Source organism: Populus trichocarpa, chromosome 3, assembly GCF_000002775.5.
Source record: "Populus trichocarpa isolate Nisqually-1 chromosome 3, P.trichocarpa_v4.1, whole genome shotgun sequence".
NCBI lineage: Eukaryota > Viridiplantae > Streptophyta > Magnoliopsida > Malpighiales > Salicaceae > Populus > Populus trichocarpa.
Window position 1 is genome coordinate 16,244,865 of NC_037287.2, and position 27,141 is coordinate 16,272,005.

The following is a 27,141-nucleotide window of genomic DNA, read 5'->3' on the forward strand; positions in this document are numbered from 1 at the left end:
AGCCTTAAAATTAAAAAGGTATTTTAATCCTTTTATTTTTTTTCAAAATAATATAATTACCTTCATACTCCCATGAACAAAAACAATATTCCCCTCTTATAAAGGTTTCTTGATCATTTTATTTTGATTTTACAGTATATTTAAAGGTTATTCAAGAAAATTATTCTGGATGGACCTTGTGTTGTTTAGGTAACGTGTGTGGAGTTATTTGGACACTAGACAATACCTTCCAGAGTAGTATTTGTAAGATCTCAATGTTCTTTACTCCATAATATGTTGCATGTATCATAATCATTTTTAATTTGATGTTGATGATAATTTTTTTCCTTCTCATTCTCTTTCTTTCTTAGATTTTACACTAGTCCCTCGAATTTTACGCCAACCTTATCAATTTTCTTTTTATTCACATTTGGTTGTTATCCTCTTTATTACTATTTTTTATTTTATAATAAGCTATAACATTGCAAATATTTTTTAATTTAACTCCTTGTTATTTTTTAATTTATAAATAATTTATCAAATTACAAATATTTTTTAATTTCACTCCTATGATTTTTTAATATTTTAAATTTGATATTAATTCTCTTGATTGCTATTTATTTTATTCGGAATCATTTTTAATTTATTTTTCTATCAAATTTTATTCTCACCTCTATCAAAAAATAATTTTGTAAAATATTTTATTATTTCTGATGTTTGATTCATTCAAAAAAATATTTTGTTGTAAAGGGCAAAATAAAATTAAAATAAGGAAACAACTTAGAAGTTTACCGTGATGAAGTGGGTGTTTATTTTCACGTTCCAATTTTTTTTGTAAAGGTTTTTTTTTAAATTATTTTTTAACTAAAAAAAACTTTTTAAAAACATAAATATTAATATATTTTTAATTAATTTTAAAAACTCTTTGCACTACAGTAAAAAAGGAAACAATATAAGAGATGTATGGATTTGAGGTTAAATATGCTTTTAAAAATAGTTTTTTAATTTTATTTTTAATATTAATATAAATATTAATTTAATGTTTTTTTCAAAATAAAAACTTTGCTAAACACCTCAAACAAGTGACCATTTAACATTAATATCTAACTAACTGTGTTTTGAAAATTTTAATTTTTTTTATAGTTTTAGATATTTTAAAGTGTTGTAGTTGTGATTATTTTTTAAAATGATTTTTATTTAAAAATATATATTTAAATAATATTATTTTATTTTTTTAAATTTATTTTCAGTAGTAATGCATTAAAATGATTTAAAAATAAAAAAAATATAATTTTTTTAAAAATCAATTTCTTACAATTTTTTTTCTTGAAACTTTAAACCAGACGTGCTCTATGCCTCCTGGATAGTATGGCGTGCTTGCTAGGTAGTCACCAAACAAACTTGTAAGAATATCAACTCCTTTCTGTAAATGTAAAAACAGATCGTCCCTCCTCCTCCTCCATTTCCATGGCTACTACTAACACCGATCCTACGACCACCCGAACTGTCCTTGAACCACTTCTCACCTTCGATCCCACCCTTCACTCTCATACTTCAATAAAATCCATTGCAACGAATTCTCAATCTTTCATTTACCTAGGCACTTCTTCTGGTTCCCTTCTCTTGCTCTCCATAAACCCAGATACCCCAAATGACAAAACCCCCTCCACCAAAGATCCGAACTCGACTTTGGATTTTGATGTTCCTTCTCGAAACGTCTCGTTCATAAAATCCGTTTCTGTTGGTGACTCGGCTGTAGAAACGGTTCTTTTGCTTGATGAGACTGGAAAGGTTATTGTTCTCTCTGATGGATTTTTGTTCTTGACGGATTCGGGCTTGGTTCAACCCGTTAGGAAACTGGGGTTTTTGAAAGGGGTTTCTTTTATCACTAAGAGAGTTAAGAGTAGTGAATCGGAGTGTAGTGATTTACTCGGTTTAAGTAGTTTGGAGGGTGCGAGTACGAGTTCTCGAATTTTGAGCAGATTAGGAGGTGGAGTTAGAGCTAATGGGGTTAAAGATTTTGTGCAAAAAATTGAGGGTGATTATGTTTTTGCTGCTGTGGTTGGTAAAAAATTGATGTTAATAGAGCTTAGAGTTGGGAAGAATGACAAGGAAGTTGATTTGATGGTTTTGAAAGAAATGCAGTGTATTGACGGGGTTAAGACATTAGTTTGGATCAATGATTCCATAATTGTTGGCACTGTCATCGGGTATAGTTTGTTTTCGTGCATTACGGGCCAAAGTGGGGTGATTTTTACATTGCCTGATGTGTCTTGTTTGCCATTGCTCAAGTTGTTGTGGAAAGAAAAGAAGGTGTTGTTGTTGGTGGATAATGTTGGGATTGTTGTTGATGCGCATGGGCAGCCAGTTGGAGGGAGTTTGGTGTTTCGTAAGGGTCCAGATTCTGTTGGGGAGTTGGCTTCTTATGTAATGGTTGTGAGGGATGGGAAGATGGAGTTGTATCATAAGAAATTGGGTGGTTGTGTACAGACTGTTAGTTTTGGTAGTGAAGGATTTGGGCCATGTATTGTTGCGGATGAGGAAAGTGGAAATGGGAAACTTGTTGCTGTTGCGACGCCCACCAAGGTGTGTGAACTTGTTATCTCTTTGATTATATTGTATCGCTGCATCTTTATTGATGTCTGGACACAAACCTTAGTTTTATGCATGTTGCTTCTTAGTTCTTTGGCAGGTTTACTTGTTAATTATTTAAGCTGAATTGTGGACTGTTAATCATTGTGCTCATATAGATTAATTGTGTTGAGCTGAGTTTCAGAGTTAAATGCTTAGCTGATCATTTGGACCTTAGGACAGAAAGCATCTTCAAAAGTAACCCCGAGGCTTTCTTTTCTTGTAAGCGATGTTGTTCTTGCATACCTAGTACATTTTTAAGATGCGAGTTGTTTAGATTTCAAGCTGATTGTTAAGAGATTTATGAAATTGGTGGCATAAAATACTTGTTTAAGATTTCGTGTCCTGGTTAGGAACAATCCATATGCCTCTGGAGTAAGTTTATTTAAAAAGAAATTTTATTGATTTTGCTCTTTCATCTTGAATATTGCCAGGTTATTTTCTACCGGAGAGTACCTACTGAAGAACAAATCAAAGATCTGTTGAGAAAGAAAAACTTTAAGGAAGCCGTCTCCTTGGTGGAGGAGCTTAAGAGCGATGGTGAAATATCTAATGAAATGCTATCCTTCGTTCATGCTCAAATAGGGTTCCTGCTGCTTTTTGACTTGCATTTCGAGGAAGCAGTTAACCACTTTCTGCAGTCAGAGACAATGCAACCTTCTGAAGTTTTTCCATTTATAATGCGAGACCCAAATCGCTGGTCACTGCTGGTATGTGTTTACAGTTTCATTTTGCAAGACCTATTCCCTTGTCAGTATTTTTTATTTGACAAGAGATGGATCATATGCTTACCTTTAGTTTCATTAATTTCCATGGCCCCAAGGATAAATCATTTATCAGCCATGGGATCTTTCTTCATTTCCTTTAGCATACTATGCATTCTACAGATGCCAAACTCTTGAACTTCGTCCTCTTCCCTTCCACTCTTTTATATGAGTAGCCACAAGCAAAAAATGAATATTGATGGTAATAGGGTAACTGTGCCTTAAGTAGTTCACTGAATTTGAATTTAGGAACCATATATACCATAACCTCTAAAGCCAAAGAAATAGCATGCTGAGTGAAAAGGATTGGAAGTGGAATCTTGAAATGGTGCAATATTTGTTTGCATTTGTGGAACCATACACTTGTTGGTTAGCTGGTGACTGGGTATACCTGATCAGGATGGTGACATGCTATCATTTGATTGTGATATTAAATGAATAAGCAATTGTTTCTAAGATTGTGTATGGATTTGCAATAGATTCTAAGACTGTATATTTGTGTATATGTCCTGTTTTATTGTGTTTTTGTTTGAGCAGGGTACGTTAAACTTATGTTGAATTGTCTGCATTTTTTAAATCATAACATTGAACTCACCCTTTCAGGTTCCTAGGAACCGATACTGGGGTTTGCATCCTCCCCCTGCTCCTCTTGAAGATGTTGTAGATGATGGGTTGATGGCTATCCAAAGAGCTATTTTCCTTAAAAAGGCAGGTGTAGATACTACAGTCGATGAAGATTTTCTTTTGAATCCACCAACTAGAGCTGATTTACTTGAGTTGGCAATAAAAAATATGAGCAGGTGTTTACGACTTTGCTTTGAAAGGTTTACATGTTATAGCTTTTGCATTCTGTCATTAGCTTGTAACTTTCAATTTCTGCTCCCTCCTATTGTAACTACAGATATCTTGAGGTTTCTCGTGAAAAAGAATTGACTTTGTCAGTGAAAGAGGGAGTTGACACACTTCTAATGTACCTCTATAGAGCCCTAAACCGCATTGATGATATGGAAAAGCTTGCATCTTCTGGAAACAGCTGTATCGTGGTATGCTCCACTTTCTCTTTGCTGGAGTTGATAAAATAATTTTGCCCTACAAAGTTTTTACTTTTTTTTTATACTGGTAATGGGTTGTTTAGATGATCAGATGAATCAGTTACTGTCATGTGCATAAACCAAATTTTAAATCAATGAAGAGAGTGACCACTTGGCTTTAAGGTTCGTGGTTACTCCTATGATGTATAATTAAGGTAGAAGAAGTCATAATTTGAATCGATATTAAGAATCTTAAAAAAAAGCTTTATGTTGTTGCACGGGATCCATTCTTCTTTACTCTATTTTCCCTCTATTCTCTTTAAGCATGGCCTATCTCTCAGCTGAATTCATTTAAACTCAAATAAGCATCAGTTCCAGTTAGCTGGTTGGATCATGTATGTCTCCTCAATGCAGTTCAATGTTGATCCTTTTAACAAAATGTCAAGTGAAGAAAATATTTGCATCTTTTCTTTGTTCTGAAGTTTACTTGTTAGATGAAGTCAGGTGCAATTCATCTCTCAAAGTAGACAGTCTCATGTCTTGTTTTTGTCAATGTTGGTTGATTTTTATAGATTACACTGAAGGTGTATTTTATGGAAGATATTTTGGAACTATATAAAACTTGTAAAAGGAGCAGTCTATTGATGGCAACAGTCAAACCAACCAATTGCTTTGGGTTTTAAATTCTATAACTGGTAGCTAGAAGTCAAAACTAAATAGTTCATAAGCCTCAAGTCAATGGTAGTCTGCGGAATCTTAGTATTCCAATGCATTGCAAAACAGAGGGGCTGTTGTCAGGAGCTTGCTTGAAGGATGACCGTACAACTTCCATGGGCAGTGCAGGAGGAGTTAGAAACCCTGTTAGATGAATCTGGGCATTTACGGACTCTCGCCTTCTTATATGCAAGTAAAGGGATGAGCTCAAAGGCTCTTACCATATGGCGCATTTTGGCAAAAAATTATTCTTCTGGTCTATGGAAAGATCCTGCTCGGGAGCATGAGTTTCTGGATGGCAATACAAATGTTATTTCTGGCAGAGAGGTTGCTGCAACTGAGGCATCAAAAATTCTTGAGGAGCTGTCTGATCAGGATTTGGTTTTGCAACATCTTGGATGGGTATGTAGCATTTGAAGTTGGTGTTTTTATGTTTTTACAGAATTTTGAAGCTGACTGTTAAATTCACAATTCGGTGAAATCTTATTAGATTGCAGATGTTAACCCATTACTCACAGTTCAAGTTTTGACATCAGAGAAAAGAGTAGACCAGCTTTCACCAGGTAGGCCTTGGTTTTCAGAGAATACTCTCACTGTGAGTTTTGGGTCTTTACTACTTGCTAGTTAAGAATTTCGCTTATTTTACTCTATGGCATCTCACTGGTGAATCTACTACCATCATGAATGTATTCTAAGCTTTGAAGTTTAATTGAATTTTAGCAAATTTCTAGGTTTTATTCATATACTAGGTAGCTCTTGCAGTCCACTTAGTTTGTGATGTTACTCAATTTATTTTCGTGAAACATTTTGTAAAATGAATAGATTTAACATCTTGTAAATTTGCAATGGCATGGATCAGTGTATATTATGCCATTTAACTTGATATGAAGCTGATAAGTTTTATGCTGCCAAGAAAGTTCATGATAGTTACTATTTTTTTTTTTATATTTCCTAAAGTGAATCTGCCCTTTCAATTCTCTCATTGCAGATGAAATAATTGCTGCCATTGATCCAAAAAAGGTTGAAATTCTCCAAAGGTATGCCCACCACATACTCCATAAATTGCAGCTCCAGAGCTATGCAAATGATTGGTTTTTGGTAGGTCATATGACCTGCAATTGCCTTTGGATTGCGTTCTGCAGGTATCTCCAATGGTTGATTGAAGATCAAGACTCTGGTGACACACAGTTCCACACGCTATACGCGCTCTCACTTGCAAAGTCAGCAATTGAAACCTTTGAAGTGCAAAGTACCTCCCAGGAACCTGATGATGGAAGGCTGGAGGAAACAAAAATTTCTGATCCTGGAGGAAACTCAATCTTTCAAAGTCCTGTACGAGAAAGGTTGCAGATATTCTTACAGTCATCAGACTTGTATGATCCGGAAGATGTTCTTGACTTGATTGAGGGATCAGAGCTTTGGCTGGAAAAGGTCGTTGGATCTCTTTTGTCACACGGTTTTTAATTGTACTTAATTGATCATTATCAAGCGCGCCCCCCCCCCCCCCCCCCCATCAGTATTTGTGCCATTTATATCTTTCTGCCAAAAAGGAAAGTATGAATGGCATCAATGCTTTTATATGGCAGAAAGAGCAAGTTTTGCTTATCAGTTGCTGATTCAAGTTTTGATTTTTTTCGACAGGCGATTCTATACAGAAAATTAGGGCAAGAGACTTTGGTGCTGCAAATTTTGGCCTTGTAAGCCTGCACATTACTTTCTGAATATTACTGGCAGGAACTGTTTGCCAGCTTTTTCAAATCTTAATTTATGTGGCTAGGGAAGAATCAGAGGGTTTTCAGCTGACATATATGTATTGGCTTTGAGAAAACTTCATCATTCCATTCACTAATAGTGGTTTCATTATATATTTCTCTACTATTCAAATATTCTTGTGCAAGAAAAATGTGTAATATATATCATGGTTCTCGTGGTTTTTGTTGGTTATTAGCCGCTCATTACTAAATTGAATTAAAGAGGCTGTTGTTTCACAGATACCTCTCTCTGTCTCCTTGCTGCTTTGGTTGATCGTAAATTGTGTGTATTTTAAATAACATTCATTGCCCTCTCAGGAAGCTGGAGGACAGTGAAGCTGCTGAACAGTATTGTGCAGAGATTGGAAGACCAGATGCCTATATGCAGTTAGTTTCTTTTTGCTCTTCTCTTTTTTCCTTATTTTCTCCTCTTTCCCCAACAGAAACACATAAATATTCTTACTACTGGCCTTTCACTTTCTGTGATGTGATCTCTTCAGGTTACTTGATATGTATTTGGATCCACAAAATGGTAAAGAGCCCATGTTTAACGCTGCCGTTCGACTTCTGCATAATCATGGAGAATTACTGGATCCTTTGCAAGTTCTAGAGGTAGAAAATCCACCTATCCTCATTCTTTTCTTTGTAGCACATGCATTCTAGGACAACTTTTACTTAATGGCTTGCGTTCGAGTTTAAAAATTTAAGCAAGCTATTCTCAATATTTTGAAACTCTAGCAGGGAGAAAAGCCAACATTATACTTAAGATGTTCACATTTTCTTATATTTTATATCTGTTATTCGCCTCCACGTGTAAGAATTCTATCAGAGCTATATATATAATGTTCAGCTACCATTAAATGCGGGAATGAATGATATCTAGTCTGGATGTATTTAAAATAACGAAAGTGAATTCTAATTTGTTGTCATGCTAATATAGTTGCTCCTGTTGGGTTGTCTCTCTGACCTCCTCTGGTCTCCAAGCCTGTGTTAACTAAAGACCTATTGATCCACAATAAAATCATAATCAATACTCTTCAGGATCTACTGATATTATTCCCTTTTATGGAGAGATGCTGCAACATGGCATTATGTGATACCCATTTCCTTGGCTGGAATTGTAGGATTGATTGCAAAGTTCTTGTTTCATTGTTGTTTCTTGTTGAGAGATTAATTTTTGTTGCAGACACTGTCCCCAGATATGCCCCTCCAACTTGCCTCAGATACAATACTAAGAATGTTGAGGGCTCGGCTTCACCATCATCGCCAAGGACAAGTAAGATTTTTTACTTAAAGTTACTGAAAAACCTATTCAAATAGCCTTTTCCAACATGAGCCTTCAGGCTTTTTTTTCCCCCTCTTAGTTGCTTTATTGGATCTATTAGCTTGGTTGAACCACTCCCATCTGAAAACATGTAATGCTCATAGTCATGCAGAGAGTCAAATAGCACTATAGCATACCGCACTGTGTTATATTCTACTGAACCCCCCTTTAGAACATGTCTCAGAAAAGAATAGAACAACGTTTTGTGGTTTGTTCTACATTCCATTGTCTATATTGTCTAAACTTCTCTTTAACTTTTCAGATTGTTCATAATCTGTCCCGTGCTCTAAATGTTGACGCAAAACTTGCAAGATTGGAGGAAAGATCGCGGCATGTACAGATAAATGATGAGAGCCTTTGTGATTCTTGTCATGCCCGGTTAGGAACCAAACTGTTTGCAATGTACCCAGATGACACTGTTGTTTGTTACAAGGTTGGTCATTGCTATATTTTTCGTTAACAAAAACTCCATGGGGGCTTTGGAAGCAAGATAACATAACCTATAATCTACATGCTATATTTGCAGTGTTTCCGTCGACTGGGAGAGTCCACTTCTGTCACAGGTCATGACTTCAAGCGAGATCCACTGATCAAGCCAGGTTGGCTTGTGACACGCTAATCTAGAAATGGTTTTTGTGTATCAGAATAGAAAGATGGTTTACGAAGGTGGTGTCTGTTCTTGACAGTCATACTTTACTGACTTGAGACACAGATGTCATTGCAGCTGCTCCTTTTCTTCTCCCTTCATTTTGGGTTGAGGAGTGGGGAGCTTCCCCTTTCTCGTACAGGAGGAACATGCTCTTTGAACTACAAAACCTCGTTCCTGGTAAAGGAAGTAGGTAATGATGAAGCTCATTTGTAGCTTGCCTAATGGAGAGCTCTATATAGACTCCCTGGTAGTTAAAGGTTGGTGGTCTCCAATTTTCAGAAAATGAGTGGTTTGGTTAACCTTGTTGTAATAAATTGCTCTTCGTGTACTCTGTTGATGTCACAATATTTTTTTACTGATCTCCTCTTATCTGCCTGCTGGTTAGAGCCGAGATTGCTTTGAAGTTTGAGAAATTCCATTGAATTACATCTCACGGTTGTCCACTGTATTCATATTTTCAAGTGTGCTAACTGTTACCCTGCCTTTGGAATTGGAAGGCCTTCGAAGAGGTCTTGGAACGCATTTGTAACTTTTTATGTTTATGAATCGTTTTAATGTTTAAATGCTAAAATTATTTTTTAAAAAATTATTTTTTTAATATATTTTCAAATAAAAAATACTTTTAAAAACAGATATTATTACACTAAAATGCATTTGTCCTTGATGCATTGATAAAATCCGAAAGCAAATTCTTATTCTTTGGCCTGCCTTTAAATTCACGAAATTTGAAAAACTATAAATATTTTGTTTTTTTTTTTTTAATTTCTAAACAATATGTTATTGTAATCATTCTCTCAGCCCGTTATTTATAAGTGATTTATTGGTTACTAAAATCTTCAATCGTTGAAAATCATTTTCTAAAAAATGATTTGAATCCTAATTTGTATTTAATCAGAACTGCGAAGATGACTTAGGTGTAGTTTTTTTCTCAGAGAAAAAAAAACTAATATTATCTTGAACATCAAAAAGTATTTTCAACCAGAAAAAAAAGCTTAAAAGAATGCTAAAAGATGCATCACTGCTACTGTATCAGTAAAGCCACTGTGGATATGATGATCCAGTTAAAAAGGAACAGACTACAGAGCATGTATTTTTATAAGGAAAAACTAGAAGGACTATAATGGAAATAACAAACCTCCTTTTTTGGAAAGAAAAACAAGTATAGGGACTAAAATGAAAATGAACAAATGCACTTAGAGCCATATCCCAAAATAAAAAATCCCATCATTTAGCTCCCCCCAAGCTCTCCCACGTTTTACAGTACTAGACGCGCACACACAACACAAGCAAACCCTCAAAAAGCCTAAGCCGCGAAGCCAGGAAGACGAAGAACGCCACCAACGACGTCGCTCCAGCAAGCAAGGCTTTCTTTTCCCCTCCCTCTCCCTCCCGCAGGTCAGTCGGATTTCTGTATCTTATTTATTTATTTCCCTTTTCTTCTCTCCTTCAAACCCTAGAAATTATTAGTTCGATCTTGATTTGCCTCGTCTTTTTTTTGTGAAGAAATTACGATTACGTTTTGCAAAATGAAGTGTTGAGTTCAAATCTGTTGAATTTTTTAGGGTTCACCTAAAATGGATCAACAAACCCTAACTTGGATCAGCTATGAAATCTCTTGCTATTAAAGCTCATATTGGGTCGCTGTTATTTGTTTCATCAAGTGTCACTTGTCTACTTTGCTAAACTCAATAAAATATTCAATTTTTAGGTTTTGGGGTTGCTATGTGTCTATTACACTGTTTATTAGCGAAATTGTGCTTTTCAATCTGCTGTCTCTGTCACAACCCGCTGAATGAATGGATCAAAAAAGAAGTAAGAATAATTACACTGTTTATAAGCGACATTGCCTTTTTCAATCTGTTGTCTCTGTCACAATGTATGTTGAATTAGTTGATAAAAAAAGAATTTAGAATAGAAATCGCCTGCAAAATTTCTCCTTTTGTTATTACACATGGAATTCTCAACAGGTTAAATGGAAGAGAAAGTAGAAGGATAGAAGACATAAAATTTCCACAAATACGATATGAGGCATTTTTATATGGTTTATTAAGTGCTATTTATTTACGTAGCTTAGCTCAAGAAAAGTTTCAATTTTTTTTTGGTATTGGTTGTGTATCTGGTTCATGGGGTTGGAACTGATTTAATTTTTGTGAAGGGTTTAATTATAAAATGCTTGCTGGTGATGAAGTGATAGAAGACTAGTTCTCGACATAGTAGTCGAATCTTGTTTGTCTTATCCTGAAATTGGAAAACTATGGCTGGATTATTGTTACCTGGGGAATCTTCACATTATGGGAATTCCGAGGGCGGGCCGTCCAGGAGTTCTCAAGAAAGGCCAGAGGAAGGGGATCGTTGGTATTTTTCAAGGAAAGAAATAGAAGAGAATTCCCCATCAAGAAGAGATAATATTGACTTGAAGAAAGAGACATATCTACGGAAATCATATTGCACGTTTTTGCAGGATCTTGGCATGAGATTGAAAGTGTGAGTTCATGTATATATGTATATTGTTGTTTTTTTCATTCTTTTACTGACTTGTTGACAAATTTTTCGGTAGTGTTCTAATCTAGTCTGATGCTGCGGTCAATTTCCATTCCATTTTGCTTTTTGCACCATCATTTACATCGAGGGAGATGCAAAGTGTTCTGTTTTGCTTACTATACATAAAATTAAAAAAAAACTTGGAATTCGATAACGCAAGTGGATATTAGTTCTTGTTAGTATTCACTTGATATTTCTTAGCACTACCTCTGACCATATGCAGGGTATTATCATGTTTGATGATTTTATATGGTAGGTCAAGTGTAAATCCTGGTGCTTCTAGATTGTTGATGCATGATTATTAAGAATAGAGGAATCCTTCGAATTTTTTTAATGATTTTTTTTATTTAAAATGGTTAATTGGTTAGCTTTCTTAAAATAAAACGAATTTTTAAATTGTAAATTTATACTTTGTAGGATACTTTTGATGCTGATGTGCATAGGGAAATTCTCATCATGGTTAATCTGAGAGCTCTATCATGGTTCAAGAATTTCTATCTCAAGCACTATATTTATATCCTTTAATTTTAATTAATGTATATAATAACAAGGCATATGAGCGCTCTTCAGGTTTAGACTGTAACATGTCACTTGAGCATTCTAGAAAGAAGGAATGCTTTGAGAAATGGTTATCATTTAGAAATATAGGGGGAAGTGGAATTCTAATGATCTGCGTCTTATCCATCACTCAATAATCATTGGACTTTATGTGGGACGTGTTGGTGAAGGTTTTTTTAGGAATGAAATCCTGTCACACCAATTTGTTGAGGTTATGGAAATATGTTATGGAAAGTGACACATGGGGTAATATTTGATGTATTGGTGTAGAGTGCTGTTAGGAAGATCCATGGGAGAAAATTTTCTTTGTTCTTTTTTTTCCCTGTTAAAGATACTGAAATCTTTTGCAATTAAAGAATGTGATAGACAATTGAAATATCAACTCTTATTTATGACATACTTTATTGAGAGAGAGAGAGGATGTGATACAACAAGCACTGAGCTTCAATTGCAAATTAGTTGGGGGGAGAGTGTGATGGATTACTGAAACAATGAAGGGCAAGTGTGTGCACTCACACGATTTAGGGCCATTTAGTAGTTAATTGATCAATGTGGTATGATGTCATTACAATATTGCATTGGAGGTAGTAGTGAAGAAGTTTGAATCAATAATCATGACCCCTACAATTTTGAATGGGAAATCGTGGCCTTTTTGATGCAATGTGATCTTTCAAACTCCTATACCACCTTCCTTTGCATGCTCCTGCCTGTCACTTCCATTTATTGATGCCATTGCTTGCTTGCAATGATTTCATCAGTGAACTCTCATTTTGTCTGCATGGAGGGATGTTGGTGAAAGGAATTATGAGAATAGAATTTGGAGAACTCATCCATGCTGTTGATAATCTCAATTATTGCTTTATATACTGGACCCATCAACTGCTTTCTTGATAGATTGAAATGCTATCTCTGATCTGTCAAGGGTTGTATATTTATGTGCTTGCAAACCAAGTTGTGCATTGATGTTATCCTTAGAATTTTAGAATTAGTGTTTTGAAAGTGAAGCATTTTCTTGTTTATCTTGAAAGCATTTCGGTGGGTGTTTTAGGGGACTGATATTCCTAGGTAAGGAGTGCACTTCCATTTTTGACCTTGGTTACTGTATTTGTTTTGGAGAATGAATTGTTTCCTGAATTTGTAACTGTGGCTGTTTCTTTTTAATAATTGAATTTGGTTATTGTCTTGTTCATCCTACTTTTGAGAATGGCTTGCTCCCCAAATTTGTAACTACATGCTCTTTTTATTTATTTATTATTATTATAATAATTATGTTTCTTATTTTGTCTAAAAAAAGGAAAACTGACAGCAGCATGCGCAAATAAAACTATGCTACAAAATGAATGTTTTCATCTGTTTCTTAGGGTGGGGCATTGTCTTGTGAAATTGATTGATTACCTAGCTGAACTGTGTTTCTTTCATTCGTTCTTTCCTTTTCTTTGGGGGGGGGGGGGGTTTCCGCTTTGTGTCCAGCATACCTGTTTCACATCTAGACAACAATTGGAAAATGAAACTAACATTTTGTTTTTGTGCAGGCCCCAGGTAACCATAGCCACAGCAATAATATTTTGTCACAGATTCTTCATTCGCCAATCACATGCAAATAATGATAGAAGGGTGAGTCAATTGATGCTCAAACTAACATTGCTTATGCTTTCTAAACCATTTGAACCTTTAATGCTTGCATTGAATCAATTGTTGAATCTGATATTTTTGTACCTCTATATGAATTGTATTGTATGTCCTTACAGAAATGTAAGGGTGATAGATTTAGGTCATAGAGACTCATAAAGTAATGTTGTGAGAATATCTTTTGAAATAGAAGCTGGTCACTAGAAAATTGTTGGTAATACCTTAGGTCGTTTTCTTATGTGATAGATGTGGACCTATGGAGACTTGCAAATGATACTTTGGATGCGAATGTATTTTGTAAAATAATTTAAGAAAAAACAAGATCAATCCAGTTCAAGGAAAATGACTGGAAAAAAAAAATAGATTCGGTGAATTTAAATTCATACTGATTTGTTCACATGCACCATCCATCTCTTATTTTTTGTTTTTACTTTGCAGACTGTAGCAACTGTGTGCATGTTCCTTGCTGGCAAGGTGGAAGAGACTCCTCGTCCACTAAAGGATGTTATTGTAGTTTCCTATGAGATAATGCACAAAAAAGATCCCGCTGCAGCCCAGAGGATCAAACAAAAGGTTTTCTTTATTTTAGTGGTGTTTTGACCAGCTTATTTGTGCACTGCATCATTCTGATTCTTGCCAAGTTGTGGTGTTGTATTCATTTTCCTTTTCCATTTTCAGTTTTCTTTTCCTATTCTAGTTTTCTTTTTTCAATATAATAATGGAAAACATCTTCATTTCTCATTTTTCATAAAAAAATAAAATAATAATTTATAATAGTCATCTTAATATTTTGTGTTCATGATAATCTAATTGTAGAATGTTAATTTTATTCCATTCAAATTAAAAATTATCATGAAAAGTTATATTGTAAACTAAAAAAAAAAAAAATCATACTAGATTTATAATAAAAATAAAATTTATGACACTACCTAAATATGAAAATTACAAAAATAATAATTTGAATCTCTTACATTGCTAAAAAGGTGCTTGTATATAAAAGAAAAATTGTATTGTTCATGTTTTTTCTTTATTTGGAAAACAGTGGAAAACTTGTAAAGGAAAACTGCAGAGAACCTCTAAAATGTGTTTTCCAAACTTAGTAGAAATTTGAAATACTGGAAAAGTTTTTTCTTTTTTCTATTGGAGTATTACTATGTTTCTGAACAACCCCAGTCTCTCTTCACTGCATTTCCTGCCCATATCTTAGTTGTTGCTGTCCATCCCCCTCACCCCCATCTCTAGAACATAAATTTGCACCCCACTAATTCTACTTCATGCCTTATATAAGATAACCAAACATGGTTGTTAGTGAGCAGTACCTTGACATTATAGTTCACATTTGAAAGACTGGTTTATCATATATGACACATGGTGAATTATATTGCCAAAGTACATGGAATTACTTGGCAAAAGTTGCTTAGTGGGTGTTGTACAGATCTTTTTCAGAATTTTATCACCATGCTTCTCTTGAATTAAAAACCTTGCTCAGAATCCTCTTTTTTTCATTTGCCGAGCATTGGCAAATAATCTCCCTGCTGCCTTGTATGCTCCTTGAATTTTTCCTTCTCGGTTTCAGTAACTATGGAGTTTCTAAAGCTTACCCATTGATCAACGTTTATCATGCAGGAAGTATATGAGCAACAGAAAGAGCTTATTTTAATTGGGGAGAGGGTTGTACTTGCCACGTTGGGTTTTGACTTCAATGTTCATCACCCTTACAAACCTCTAGTTGAAGCAATAAAGAAATTTAAGGTTGCACAAAATGCCCTTGCTCAAGTTGCATGGAATTTTGTCAATGACGGGTATGCATAATGTCCTTTTTGAGCTCTTAATAATCAAATGCAATGCTTTCTCCTCTTTTCTTCACACTCTGGAAAGCGGCATGCAGGCTGAGGACTTCGCTCTGCCTGCAATTTAAGCCCCATCACATTGCGGCAGGTGCCATTTTCCTTGCTGCCAAGTTCCTCAAAGTGAAGCTTCCATCGGATGGTGAGAAGGTCTGGTGGCAAGAATTTGATGTCACCCCACGCCAGTTGGAGGGTTGGTTCCCTCCCCTTAATTTTGTTGTAAGACTTGTATGGACTCAATTGGACAGTCTTCAAAAAACCTCATGACACTACTAGTGCTGCACAAAATCATAGCAGCACTTTGACCCATGATATTTTGCTAGAACTGATCCTGATCGGATGATTCTAGCTTTGACCCTGATGAGATGATTTTAGGTATCTTTTTTTATGCAATTACTTTGATGGTAACCAGAAGAGAATATGGGCTGCTCTTATTATAGCCTGCCCATTTACTCACCACGGTCACTGCTGGTGTTGATTGGCTGTCCTCTTGAGTCTTTTATTTACTCAATATGCATTTGGATATTTTGTTGTATCATTAAGGTTGATTTGTTTGCAGAGGTTAGCAATCAAATGTTGGAGTTATATGAGCAAAACAGAGTGCCCCAATCACAGGGGAGTGAGGTAGAAGGAAGTGCTGGGGGTGGGTCAGGGCATCGACTGCTGACTAGAACTCCAGCTGTAAGTGAGGACCATGTTTCAAAGCAGACATCGTCACGAGCAGCCCCTGAACCTGTGTGCCAAGATATCAACGTGGGACCACCAAGAAACACCCATACTCAAAATAATGAAAATGGGAGTGGAGAAACTGAGAGTGTTATTACCGATCACAAGGTTGAGGTAGAAACTAGAGACAATCAGCACCATGAGCATGTCTCCCACAAGGAAATCACTAGAGAGGACCCCAATAAGGTCAGGTATGAGGCAGAGCAAATAGGGGAAGAAGACCAAAAAAGAACTGCAGGGAGAAACGAGGGTGCAGAAGCTGGAGAGTGGAGGGATGATGCTGTATCGCGCAAGTCCAGCAGCATAGTTGGTAGAAATTTAGATCTTCGAGAAGGCCCAGTTAACCAGTCCCCTAAAGATGCTATTAAGATGATAGACAAGGACAAGGTGAAGGCAGCACTTGAGAAAAGGAAGAAATCTCGAGGGGAGACGACACGAAAAAAGGATATTATGGACGAGGATGATCTTATTGAAAGGGAACTAGAAGATGGGGTTGAGTTGGCAGCTGAGGATGAGAAAATCAAACGAGAGAGAAGACAGAGCTGGTCTAATAATGATCATGCAGAAATTGGGGATGGAAACCACATGATCATGAAAGGGCAGTCATCACGGGGATTGGAAGCAGAATATGTAGAAGAAGGGGAAATGTTAGATGATGCTTCTCCCGTGCTGAATGGCCGAAAAAGAAAAGGGAGCCCAGCAGAAAGGCAGTCAGAGGGAAAGAGGCGGCATGATTATATACCGAATCACAACCGCGATACCATAGAAGATGGACACAAGATGGGCAAAAGTGGTTATGTGGACAGGGAGCACAGAAGGCATTCTCAAGATAATCACTTGTGAGGTAAATGTTAAGGCTCCCTTTGTATTTTGGTTATGTGATCAGCATGATCCTGGCTGAACACTGCTTTGTATGAGTTTGATTTTGGATTGCCTGTATGGCATATGTCTTCATACATGATAATGAACGGGACGCTTCAAATTTTGAAAATGGCAGAGCCTCCCAAAAAAGAAAAAGAAAAGGAAAGGAAAGGAAAGGAAAAAGAAAGAAATGAAAGCTGTCATATTTATTCACTTAATGTTGAGATTTAGACTGGAAGTCTGGAAATGCTGTTTGCTGCTTCATATCATTCTGGGTTTATTGATTGATCTACTCTTATTCACTTGCTTGGTTGGCTTTGACACGAGATTATTGAACAAGTCCAAATCATAATCCACATGTAAATCAAGAGCTATCAGTTATGGACTCGAGTCATGTTTCAATACTTGGTTTTGAATGGATGGTTTGTAAATTTTGATATGCAAGTTTCTGAGTATTTTCTCCCCTCTCCCAAGTTAGATGAGAGCTTCTTAACCCCTGACAATCCCTCTTGAGTATCAGTTTCCTAAGGCCATGGTTTTTCAACGTAGTTCTTGATCAACGTGGAAAAAACTTGAGATAGTTTATATATGGGATTGACCATGGGTTCTAGCTCTTGATGGTGCTTGATGAACCGCGGTAACCTGAAATAGGTGTCCTTCAATTCGACAGGAAGATTTTTCCCTGAACGACTTCCCAGAAAATTTCATCCGTTTAACCAAAGGGATTTCTAAAAAGAAATGTGCTCATCAACTGCTGCACGGATAGGTAGGTGAATACGCTAGCCATGTTGGCAAGTCTCTTATCCAAAAGTTATTGAAGGATAGATAGCCAGAGGAGCTGATACCCACAGCAAAACACTCCTAACCAATGACAACTGTCCACCTCAGCCTCCTCACTCAGCTATCTCTCCACTCTCTTCATTCAATGCTCCTTGTTTCAACTATCTTTCTTTCTTTCTGATCTAACGCACTACATCCCTAAGAAAGAAAGCGGGAAAAAAAGAAAGAACGCTAGATCCCTAAGAAAGAAAGCGGGAAAAGAAGAGACATAAAAATGGTCACTGACAATACTAAAACAACCTCTCCATGTTGAAGCCAAAACTTGGGGTTTCTCAGGTGACCCCAACAAAACCAAGATCCATGATTGTATGTTCAGCATCACAAACTCCATCAACAGAAGGGAAATCATCATCACCACTCCAAGCATTCTCTGCTGCACTCGCGCTCTCTTCCATCCTCTTCTTATCAGCTCCACTACCAGCTGTTGCTGATATCTCCGGCCTAACCCCATGCAAAGAGTCCAAACAATTTGCCAAACGTGAGAAACAGCAGATTAAAAAGCTAGAATCTTCCCTCAAACTTTATGCACCTGACAGTGCACCTGCTTTGGCTATCAAAGCTACAATTGAGAAGACAGAAAGAAGATTTGACAACTATGGGAAACAAGGGTTGCTATGCGGGTCAGATGGGCTGCCTCATTTGATAGTGAGTGGTGACCAAAGGCATTGGGGAGAGTTTATTACACCGGGGGTTTAGTTGTTATACATTGTTGGATGGATTGGATGGGTTGGTAGGAGTTACTTGATTGCTATAAGTGATGAGAAGAAGCCAGCAATGAAGGAGATCATTATTGATGTGCCTTTGGCTACTAGCTTGGTCTTTAGAGGCTTTTCTTGGCCTGTTTCTGCCTACAGAGAGCTAGTCAATGGTGATCTTGTTGTCAAGGATGTTTAAATTACCACCCAGGTTAGTCTCTTTTCCTACAGTTGTATAATCACTTAGATCACGCTCGATTCACTTAGAAATTAGAAATGGATGGAGAATCCTTTTCCATAAACATTTTTTTTTTGGCACAGATATATTTGAGGGACAGGGTAAGGAGAGGAGTGTAAGAGGGGTGCATTTCTTGGGAGTCTGTTGATGAGGAGGGGGAGTTCCAGACAAGGGTGAATTTTACACCAAAGTATGAAATTTGAAATCTCTCAAACCTAAAAATAAGGTTGTATTTACGATCATAACATAGTTTTTCAATTTCTATTTTAATTGATTTTATTATTTCAAAAGGGTTTTTTCTTGTGAAATTAAGAAAATACTTTCATTAAATATAAATTCATGAGAACAGAAACCAACAAACTTATTTGACTTACATTGAAAACAACAAAAGAAAAGGATATAAAAAATTAGATGAACCAAGTCTTTATTTTTTTCATTTAGAGAAATTGAAGAACAACTTGCAGTTTGGGTAAAATTGGACACCAGGATTATACAAGTCCAGGGCTTGCTTCTACGAGCAATGGAAACCCACGACAGCAAAAGCTTGCAGTTCGACAAATACTCTCTGTGGGCCAAAGCCCTAGATAAAATGTGAGGCCCATCTATAGCCTTTGTAGCTTCTAATCGCCTTCTTCACTAGTAAACAATGATGGATTACACCAGTAGTTAGAAGCAAACAATCCAGAGGACGAAGACAAATTGTACAAATTACTAATAGCGTGATTTGATAAAGCAAGTCTCTGTCTGTATCAACAATGCTTGAGTCGTTTTCAAGTCTCTGTATCAACAAGCTATACAACACATTATCACAAGGCAAAATCATTTAAGAATCTAACTGAGTAAAGAACATTGCACCATGGAAGAAAAGCAGAACCGAAGTCAATATATCGCTGAGATTACACGGAAATTCCATCCAATGTGTAGCCACAAAGTCCACAATCAACCAGCATATAATTAATTACTCACTGTATATATATAGTTAAATTATATGTACATTATAGTTAATCCGAAAGCAAGGAGAGCCTAAATTGAAAGCAACTGCCACATCGCTATTACTATCACCGCCGCCACAATAGTAATTACCACCACCGCCACTACTAGTGTCTATACCTCTTTATCCATATTGATATATAGTGAGGAGGATATCAAGATTAAAAAAAGGAAAAGAGAAAGGGGTGATTGAAAACACAGGAGACAAAATCAACCTAGATATAGTAGCAGGAAGGCTAGGCATGACATAAAAAGGTAGCATGCAGACCCTAGCATGACCACATTGACTCTCCCAAGCTGGTATGGTCCACCATTTCCATGTCAAAAATGGGCTTCATTTGGGACCCCATGAGCCTAGAGGAAGGCGACCCACTATTGCCAGGGCTAGCAGGAGGTGGCCCATGGTTTGATAGAGTTGCTGTCTGCCTCACTCGGAGGTGCACCACCTCTGCCTGAGCCAGTGCCAACTGGGTCTGCAGGACATCAATTTGTTGCTGTAAAGACGATATAGCACCCACACACCCATAGACTGGGTCGCGCACCCTGGCATTCGCCTCATACACCATGCTGCTAACCGCATCTCCTCGTTGGTGCACTGGTAGTTCCTGGAAAATGAAAAGGAAGACCGTTTACTTCTCTCCTGGAAAGAGAATGGGCATAACCTCAGTCATTTCAGTGCAAATATATCAAGTGAACCTGCCTTACAAGGCATGAAGTTAAATTATATATCAACATAAATCATGCTGACTCACTGTGAAATGACTGCATGATCCACTATCTTGTGTTATAAAGTCATGATGACCATTTCTCATGCAATTATTTCTCCATTCTCTCTTATCATTCAATGAACTTATTGACTTGGTAAAACAAAGGTAGATGCGATTTACAATTGAATTATGCCCTTGTTAATTTGATTTGACAGGCTCCCCTCCCCTCCAGGTATTCGTCATTGTTGCCGGCTGACTGTTGTCAGGGTGGCCTTCCTAAGGCACTAGCTTTCTTCTCTCTTGCACCAAGAAAATAAAATAAACATTGGACAAGTGCACATGATATCATGATTACATTATGCAGGAGTCATTTATACTGCCGTATGCATAGAAATTAGTAAATATATGTATATTTCTCTTGTGGTTTTTCATCCAGTCAATTACAAGGTGCTCCATTCTTCTCTATTTTGGATTCTTTCTGGGTGCCCGTCTCTGTCACTTTTGTGCCATTTCTTATTGGGATTACAAGCTTCCTTCGTGCACCGATTTTTTTTTTATATATAAAAATCTTTACCTTAATAAAAAAAATAAAATCCAACCTCTTTACGGAAATGGCATTGGTGCCCCTCTCCTTGTAGATGATAATATGAGTTTAAGATCCCGGGGGTCATTTTGAGAAATCCCAGATTCTAGTCATCCCTCAATTATCAAGATCATCGAGTGCCATTAGAAATCAAAGAAACAGTCTTGATTTGAAAAAAAAAACCACATAGAACCAACCACTTGTAGAAAGCAAAACCACCTCTAACATGGTTTTACGAGAACCTGCCTGTGCTCCCATATTCTTACAACCCAAGTTTAAACTAATAATTTGAGAGATGGAAGGAGGAAAACGATTACCTCTAACCCTTCCAATGAAGAATTAGGAGGGTAACCACATTTATCATGTAGATGGATTACCCACTTCATTGTAATTAGCGATCATTTAACCTCTTTTTTTTTCTTCTAGATTTCTTCTAATTCCATCAAAGAAGTGCATCTCTCAATTGCTATAGAATTAAGCTCTTTCTTTAAATTATAAGAATCGACATAAAAGCCTAATTACTAATTCACGAGTATTTATTGTGCAGACTTGAAAAATCAACAAACGACCACCAATCTGGGCATCAAATTAAGGAAGCAACTTCAGCAGAAAATGGGTACCCCAAAATTATGTAAAAAATGACTTCATTAGAGTTCAAGAGTTTGGTTTCAAGTGCTTCAATCGAAGTGTAATGAAGTCATTTTCTGTGACCAAGATGCTGCTTCCAAACACACCCTTAAGTTCATTTTCTGCAAGATAAAGACTTTAAAAGCGCTATAAAGATTAAAGAGTAAAGGTAGACAGGAACCAACCTGTAACATCTTGTTGACATTACTAGCACCGAAAACCTTGTGCACATTAGCAAACTTCTGGGGCTCATCTGCTGGAAAATAAGGGGCAAACACACAATCCTGGGCACATCTTCTCCTTAGAAGCTTGCATGCTGCACATGGTGAGGGTGCACCTTGTTTCCTGCTACCCTCCTTCATGGTGCCAAAGGTCCTTTCCAAGTTAACACTAAACCCAACAATCTTTACTGTTGTGAGCAAACTCGCATAAGGTACTTTGGCCTCAGAGAAAGGACAAGGAGGTCAAGCTAGATGGTTAAAAAGACAAGGATATATGCTATATATAGAGTAGAAGAGGTAGGGGCTAAAAAAAAAGTAGCAAAAGAGAGCTCTGATAAGGATAAGAGAGTAGAGGGGAGGGGGGGGGGAGGGGTCAAGTAGAGGGGAGGGAGCGGTGGTTTTATAAGCAAAGCCAGTCCATCTGAGATGGGTCCCATGAAAGGAAGCGGTGATTTTCTGGTCGACAAGAAACATCTCTTGAATTGTGACATCCCTTGGCGCTTTTTTCTTTTTCTTTTTTTGGTTTTTTATTTTACAACAATTTTTTATATACGAGGATGATTTCCAAATCTCTCTTATTAGATCGATATATTCATAAGATTTCTTTTCTCAAGAGAAATAAAAAAGAAAACAACCTATATATTTACCACCACCTCCGATTAAGCTTGGAGAGCGAACACAGCAGCTTAATGATAGCATTAGTAATTATAATACGGCAGAAAATGGAATGGTTAAAGGCATGCTTTTGACAGTTAAAGATATGCAATGATGTTTTTTCTGGTGGGCCCTCTCACGTATTTGAACAGATTCACGAATCACCATGATGCAGCTAGCGAATGGGATGTGTCTGTTCTTTATCTTTGTTTTCCATCAAAGCTCTGTTGATCTTTGGACTATAATGTACGAGACACCTCATCTTACTTTCTTAATTTATTACAGTTATGGTAAAAAAAAAAAACAAAACAAAACCCTATTAAAACTCTCTTACCAGCACAATTTGGTCTTAGATTGCTTGATAGAAAAACAAGATTCATTCAAGTATCGTACCATTCTTGGGTTAATTCCTTGGTAAAAGAAAACAAATATAACACATGACCACATTAAAAGCACAAATTTCGCAAATTCATTTTAACCATGAATTTAACGATATTTTAATGTAATATTGAGATGAAAAAATATTTGATCCACCTGAGTTAACTTAGACTGTCCTGCTAAACTCACGGGGATAATTTTGAAAAAAAATTGAAAAACATGCAATTGGATGCAAATCCAGACTAAAAAAAACTCAATTATGAAAAACAAATTCGAGGATCAAATTAATTTTTTTAAAAAATTAACTATTTCAATCCATAATGATTTATGAAAGAGTACATAATAAAATTTGCTACAGTTAAAACTCCGCATGTTTTAGTGTATTGTTAATTTGTAGAATTGGTGCCAAATAGGAAAATAAAATATACAGTTTTTTTATATATGCTTTCCTTTTTGAACGAGGATAGCCTATTTGGAAATTTTATGGTGGAAGATTAATTAATTTAATCTTTGACCAACTTTAAAAACCTGTTTTAGGGACGAGAGCAGAGATGGTAGCCTTTTGATCAAGATAAATATAGTAAAGATTTTAATAATATCATTTATAATGAGTTATATATATTAATATTATTCATCAATTTATAATGTTTATTTTGATGATAATTATATTGATAATGATTAGTATAAATAATGATATTAATAGCAATGATGATATTATCAATAATGTTATCGTTAATAAGTTAGAGATTGAGTGCAATGAGAACATAAAAAGTGCTTAATAAAAAAATTATTGATTTAGGCTATGTTAATTTTTTTAATTAAAAACTTACTATTATTACAAAGATAGCTTGTTCAAGGGTTATGTGTATACAACACATGTTGACTAAGCAAATTTAAGATTTGCAATTTATTACTTTAGAATTTATTGGAAGAGAAATAATTTGCTAATTATTAGTTCTTATGTAAATTTTAACATGAAAAGAATAAAGTTTATATCTAAAATTGTTATTTACTGAAAGTAAATAAAGAAAAGGGATTGAAAAGTCTTGATTGAATATCCACAAAATCAAGACAAGATTAAATTGAACTCAAGAACAAATTCTCTCTAAGGAGACTAATGTTGGAGGATTCTTAGGAAAAAATATTTATTTCCTTAATTATTTTCATTACTATTTAGTTTAGAAAAATATTTTCATTTATGGTGTTTTTAATTTTTTTTCCTATTTAGTTTAGAAAATCAAATATTATACTTTATAATTTTATTTTTCCTATTTAGTTTAGAAATAATAGAATAACTCTATAATTATTTATTAGGATTTTTTTCCTCTTAAAGATAGACCTAATACTAATACAAATAAAGTTGTTTAACTTGTATTTCAGTAAATTATTTGTAGATAAAATATTTAATAATAAAAGTTTTGAATTAAAATTAATTATATATGATGATACTATTTTAATAGAATTTGTGTTGATTATATTTGTTATCTATTTTTTTTTGTGTCATTTCCTTTAATTAAACATATGTATTTCGACAAGACTCATTTAAGAATAACACCATCATGAATCAAACATTTTGCAACTACACAACCAAGATTATCATGACGAGAATCATATGTATTCGCTTTAAAAAATCATTATCAAAAAATTGTTAAATATAAATATAAAAAATATTGTTATTAAATTATAGTAATATTTACCAATGAAATGTGACATCATTGTTTTTGTTGGTATTTATTAATAGAAAATTTTATCAGTAAATACCGAGAAAATTACCGATAAAATTCAAGGTATGAAAAAAAATTAGGTAGGTGTTTTCTTGATATTTCCGTCGGTAAATCTAACATGTCAATATTGTCGATATAATTATTGATGAAAAAGTATCATTGTTAACTTCCATTGAAAAATCCGTTGGCAATATTTAAGTTATAACCTGCGAGATGACCCTCTCTCTCCCTCCCCCATTTCATCTTCTTCTTCTTTTTTTTATGCAAAAAACAACATTCCTCTTATTTTGTCACAAATCAAGGTCATATCATTATAAATCCGGCCACCTCAACACTCAATCTTTCAGTATCCTTCTTCTTATTTAATTTTTTTTTAAGATTATATAAACAAAAATATCTATTTTTTTTTGTTGCAACCCATTTTTTTATGTTAATTTTTGCGATTTCTGAAGTTTTCAAACTGAAATTCCAAACACAGTGGCAGTATTATATATCCACACCTTAGTTACCATAATCACCGGTGAGATTCATGTAAATCCATCTATCAAAATATCCAGCATTAAAAGATACCTGATTACCAGTTCCCTCCAAACAAACCGACCATGCAATAAAAAAAATGAAGATTAAAGATGGAGCTTTGGGTACTGAAACATATTTGAACGATCATGACGAGGAAGGAAAGTAGCTGCCACCCTTAACACCACCTCAATCGGAAGTAAGTGATCAAACAGTGACCAATTCCACTGTCCATTATCATCAATAAACCGACTAACAGTCCAACTAAGCGCTGTTCCTCAGAAATAATACCAACATCACAATCCACCAGCTTAGAATCAAACCCTGCTATCAAATCGTCATACCATAATCGAGTTGTCATCCCATTACTCGAAATTAAGTCAAGCACCACTACTCAAAACTAAAGACAAGATCTTGCAGATTGCCCTGATCCATAATGGTGAAGCAGCAGCTATGCTAATAGGCATACCATCCTCCCAAACATATTTTGTTTTGAGTTTATGAATGATTTTGACCAGACAAAATACCCCATCAAAGCTTCACAAGAGGCAGCATTCATAAAGCCAAGCTTTTTTATTCCCAATCCACAAAACTCTTCATGCTTACAAATCCCATTACATTAAACTAAATGGACTTTGCGAGCATCTTTCGCATCACCCTATGTGAACCTCTTAAGAATCTTCTCAATAGCTTCACAAGTACGTACCCTTTGGTAAACAAGCCGAATGCATAGTATACATAGCAAGGAAGTCAACACTGATTGAAAAATAGTTATTCAACCTGCTACAGAAAGCTTATCAATATTCCAGCCGATAAGTCTCTGTTGCACCTCATCTACAATATATAACTACATGTCTTCATCGTAACCCTAAAATGAAGGAGTGACACTCTTGAAAAACAATTTTTAGTTTCAGCTATAATAGACACAGTAATGTCCTCACATAAAGTACCCATCGTATAATTGTTTACATGTGTCCTTATGGGCTGTGGTTTGTGCCTTTTTTAGGCTTTATTACTTTTTCTCATAAAACAAATCAACTCCGATCGAATCATCACCAAAGTTTGCTCAACTGTGGGATGAGCAGGTTGAGGCACTGGTCCTTCCATATTTGGCTCATGATCATCGATCTCACCATGACTACAATTCTCCTTTTATGCCCATACATTTCGCATCCAAAACAGACTAAATAAATTTCTTCATATTCAGCCTTCCAAATTCAACGCCTCAATATTCTAATCGTAGATCTCACAAGTTCATTCAGATTGATTGCAACACTAACCCTAGCAAATCTTGCTCTAGTGCTAAGTTCATTGTTCTCGTCGACCAGAATTCTACACCTTAGCTTGTTCCTAGAGTGTGTGAGGATTAACTTATCATAATATTACACCAGGACCCTGGGAATTCTGAGCCACGCCATATCTTTATCAATGGAAGCTTTATAAGGATCGAAATTTGGATGCCATTCCAGGACCGTTAAGATATGATCAGACACCATTCGGGGTCATTATAATCCTCATCATAAAGATACTTAGCAAGGTAGTACCCGTTACACAACTCGACAAGGACAAAATCCTTCTTGAGATTCCATTGATTTATTAAATTAGACTAGAATTTGTACCCTATATTCCGACCCTAGAATTTTGACTACGAGGGTTGGTTCCTAAGGTTTTCCTTTTCGTTTCATATGGCTAGACGATAAACGAATAGGAGGACATTCTTCACGATCATCCTCATCATCATCGGATTCCTCCTAAAACCAAATAACTTCTTGCTCCTCTTCCACAGGAATATCAAGGGCTGCACTAATTAATCAGAGTCTCTTTATAAGAACTTTTACATGTAGTCTCATCAAAATCTTCTCCCGTAAAACTTGCACCAGCATTAGAATCAGTCTATCCAACACCATCACCGTTTCCACCCCATTTTGGTATTTTCACTCTTTTTTTCCAGAATTTTAATATT

General features: G+C 35.7%; 3 protein-coding genes and 1 pseudogene across 4 annotated transcripts; 3 read left to right on the top strand and 1 right to left on the bottom strand.

Annotated features, from left to right (window-relative positions):
- Positions 1–1,322: 1,322 nt before the first annotated feature.
- On the top strand, positions 1,323–9,274 carry LOC18097065 (vacuolar sorting protein 3). Its single transcript, XM_024597340.2, has 14 exons — positions 1,323–2,565; positions 3,045–3,320; positions 3,978–4,174; positions 4,276–4,417; positions 5,249–5,521; positions 5,610–5,682; positions 6,108–6,156; positions 6,262–6,550; positions 6,761–6,816; positions 7,189–7,257; positions 7,371–7,482; positions 8,057–8,146; positions 8,457–8,627; positions 8,721–9,274. Exons 1-14 carry the CDS (start codon positions 1,447–1,449, stop codon positions 8,811–8,813), a joined length of 3,009 nt encoding a protein of 1,002 aa, XP_024453108.2. The 5' UTR covers positions 1,323–1,446; the 3' UTR covers positions 8,814–9,274.
- Positions 9,275–10,066: 792 nt separating this feature from the next.
- Positions 10,067–17,449, top strand: LOC7497532 (cyclin-T1-4). 2 transcript variants are annotated; one of them, XM_002303666.4, is made up of 7 exons: positions 10,067–10,238; positions 10,999–11,327; positions 13,475–13,556; positions 14,010–14,144; positions 15,198–15,373; positions 15,460–15,611; positions 15,978–17,449. In XM_002303666.4, the coding sequence occupies exons 2-7, from the start codon at positions 11,098–11,100 to the stop codon at positions 16,985–16,987; spliced, it is 1,785 nt and encodes a 594-aa protein (XP_002303702.3). In that variant the 5' UTR covers positions 10,067–10,238; positions 10,999–11,097; the 3' UTR covers positions 16,988–17,449. The 2 variants fall into 2 exon arrangements, with proteins under 2 accessions (XP_002303702.3, XP_024453110.1); XM_024597342.2 differs by lacking the exon at positions 10,999–11,327 and having other exon boundaries at positions 10,071–10,238.
- Positions 17,450–17,582: 133 nt separating this feature from the next.
- Positions 17,583–19,068, top strand: LOC18097066 (photosystem I reaction center subunit III, chloroplastic-like; annotated as a pseudogene).
- Positions 19,069–19,635: 567 nt separating this feature from the next.
- On the bottom strand, positions 19,636–22,283 carry LOC7497534 (LOB domain-containing protein 4). The gene is made up of 2 exons (XM_002304548.4): positions 21,871–22,283; positions 19,636–20,373 (listed from the first exon to the last, which is right to left on the bottom strand). The coding sequence occupies exons 1-2, from the start codon at positions 22,045–22,047 to the stop codon at positions 20,038–20,040; spliced, it is 513 nt and encodes a 170-aa protein (XP_002304584.1). The 5' UTR covers positions 22,048–22,283; the 3' UTR covers positions 19,636–20,037.
- Positions 22,284–27,141: the final 4,858 nt, after the last annotated feature.

Coding starts and splice junctions, on each gene's coding strand:
- LOC18097065 (XM_024597340.2), top strand. CDS start 1,447: ATGGCTACTACTAACACCGATCCTACGACCACCCGAACTGTCCTTGAA. Junction 4,418..5,248: donor CTGGAAACAGCTGTATCGTG/GTATGCTCCACT, acceptor TGGGCAGTGCAG/GAGGAGTTAGAAACCCTGTT. Junction 7,483..8,056: donor ATCCTTTGCAAGTTCTAGAG/GTAGAAAATCCA, acceptor TTTTTGTTGCAG/ACACTGTCCCCAGATATGCC.
- LOC7497534 (XM_002304548.4), bottom strand. CDS start 22,047: ATGAAGGAGGGTAGCAGGAAACAAGGTGCACCCTCACCATGTGCAGCA. Junction 20,374..21,870: donor ATGTCAACAAGATGTTACAG/GTTGGTTCCTGT, acceptor TTCATTTTCCAG/GAACTACCAGTGCACCAACG.
- LOC7497532 (XM_002303666.4), top strand. CDS start 11,098: ATGGCTGGATTATTGTTACCTGGGGAATCTTCACATTATGGGAATTCC. Junction 15,374..15,459: donor TGGAATTTTGTCAATGACGG/GTATGCATAATG, acceptor AGCGGCATGCAG/GCTGAGGACTTCGCTCTGCC. Junction 15,612..15,977: donor CACCCCACGCCAGTTGGAGG/GTTGGTTCCCTC, acceptor ATTTGTTTGCAG/AGGTTAGCAATCAAATGTTG.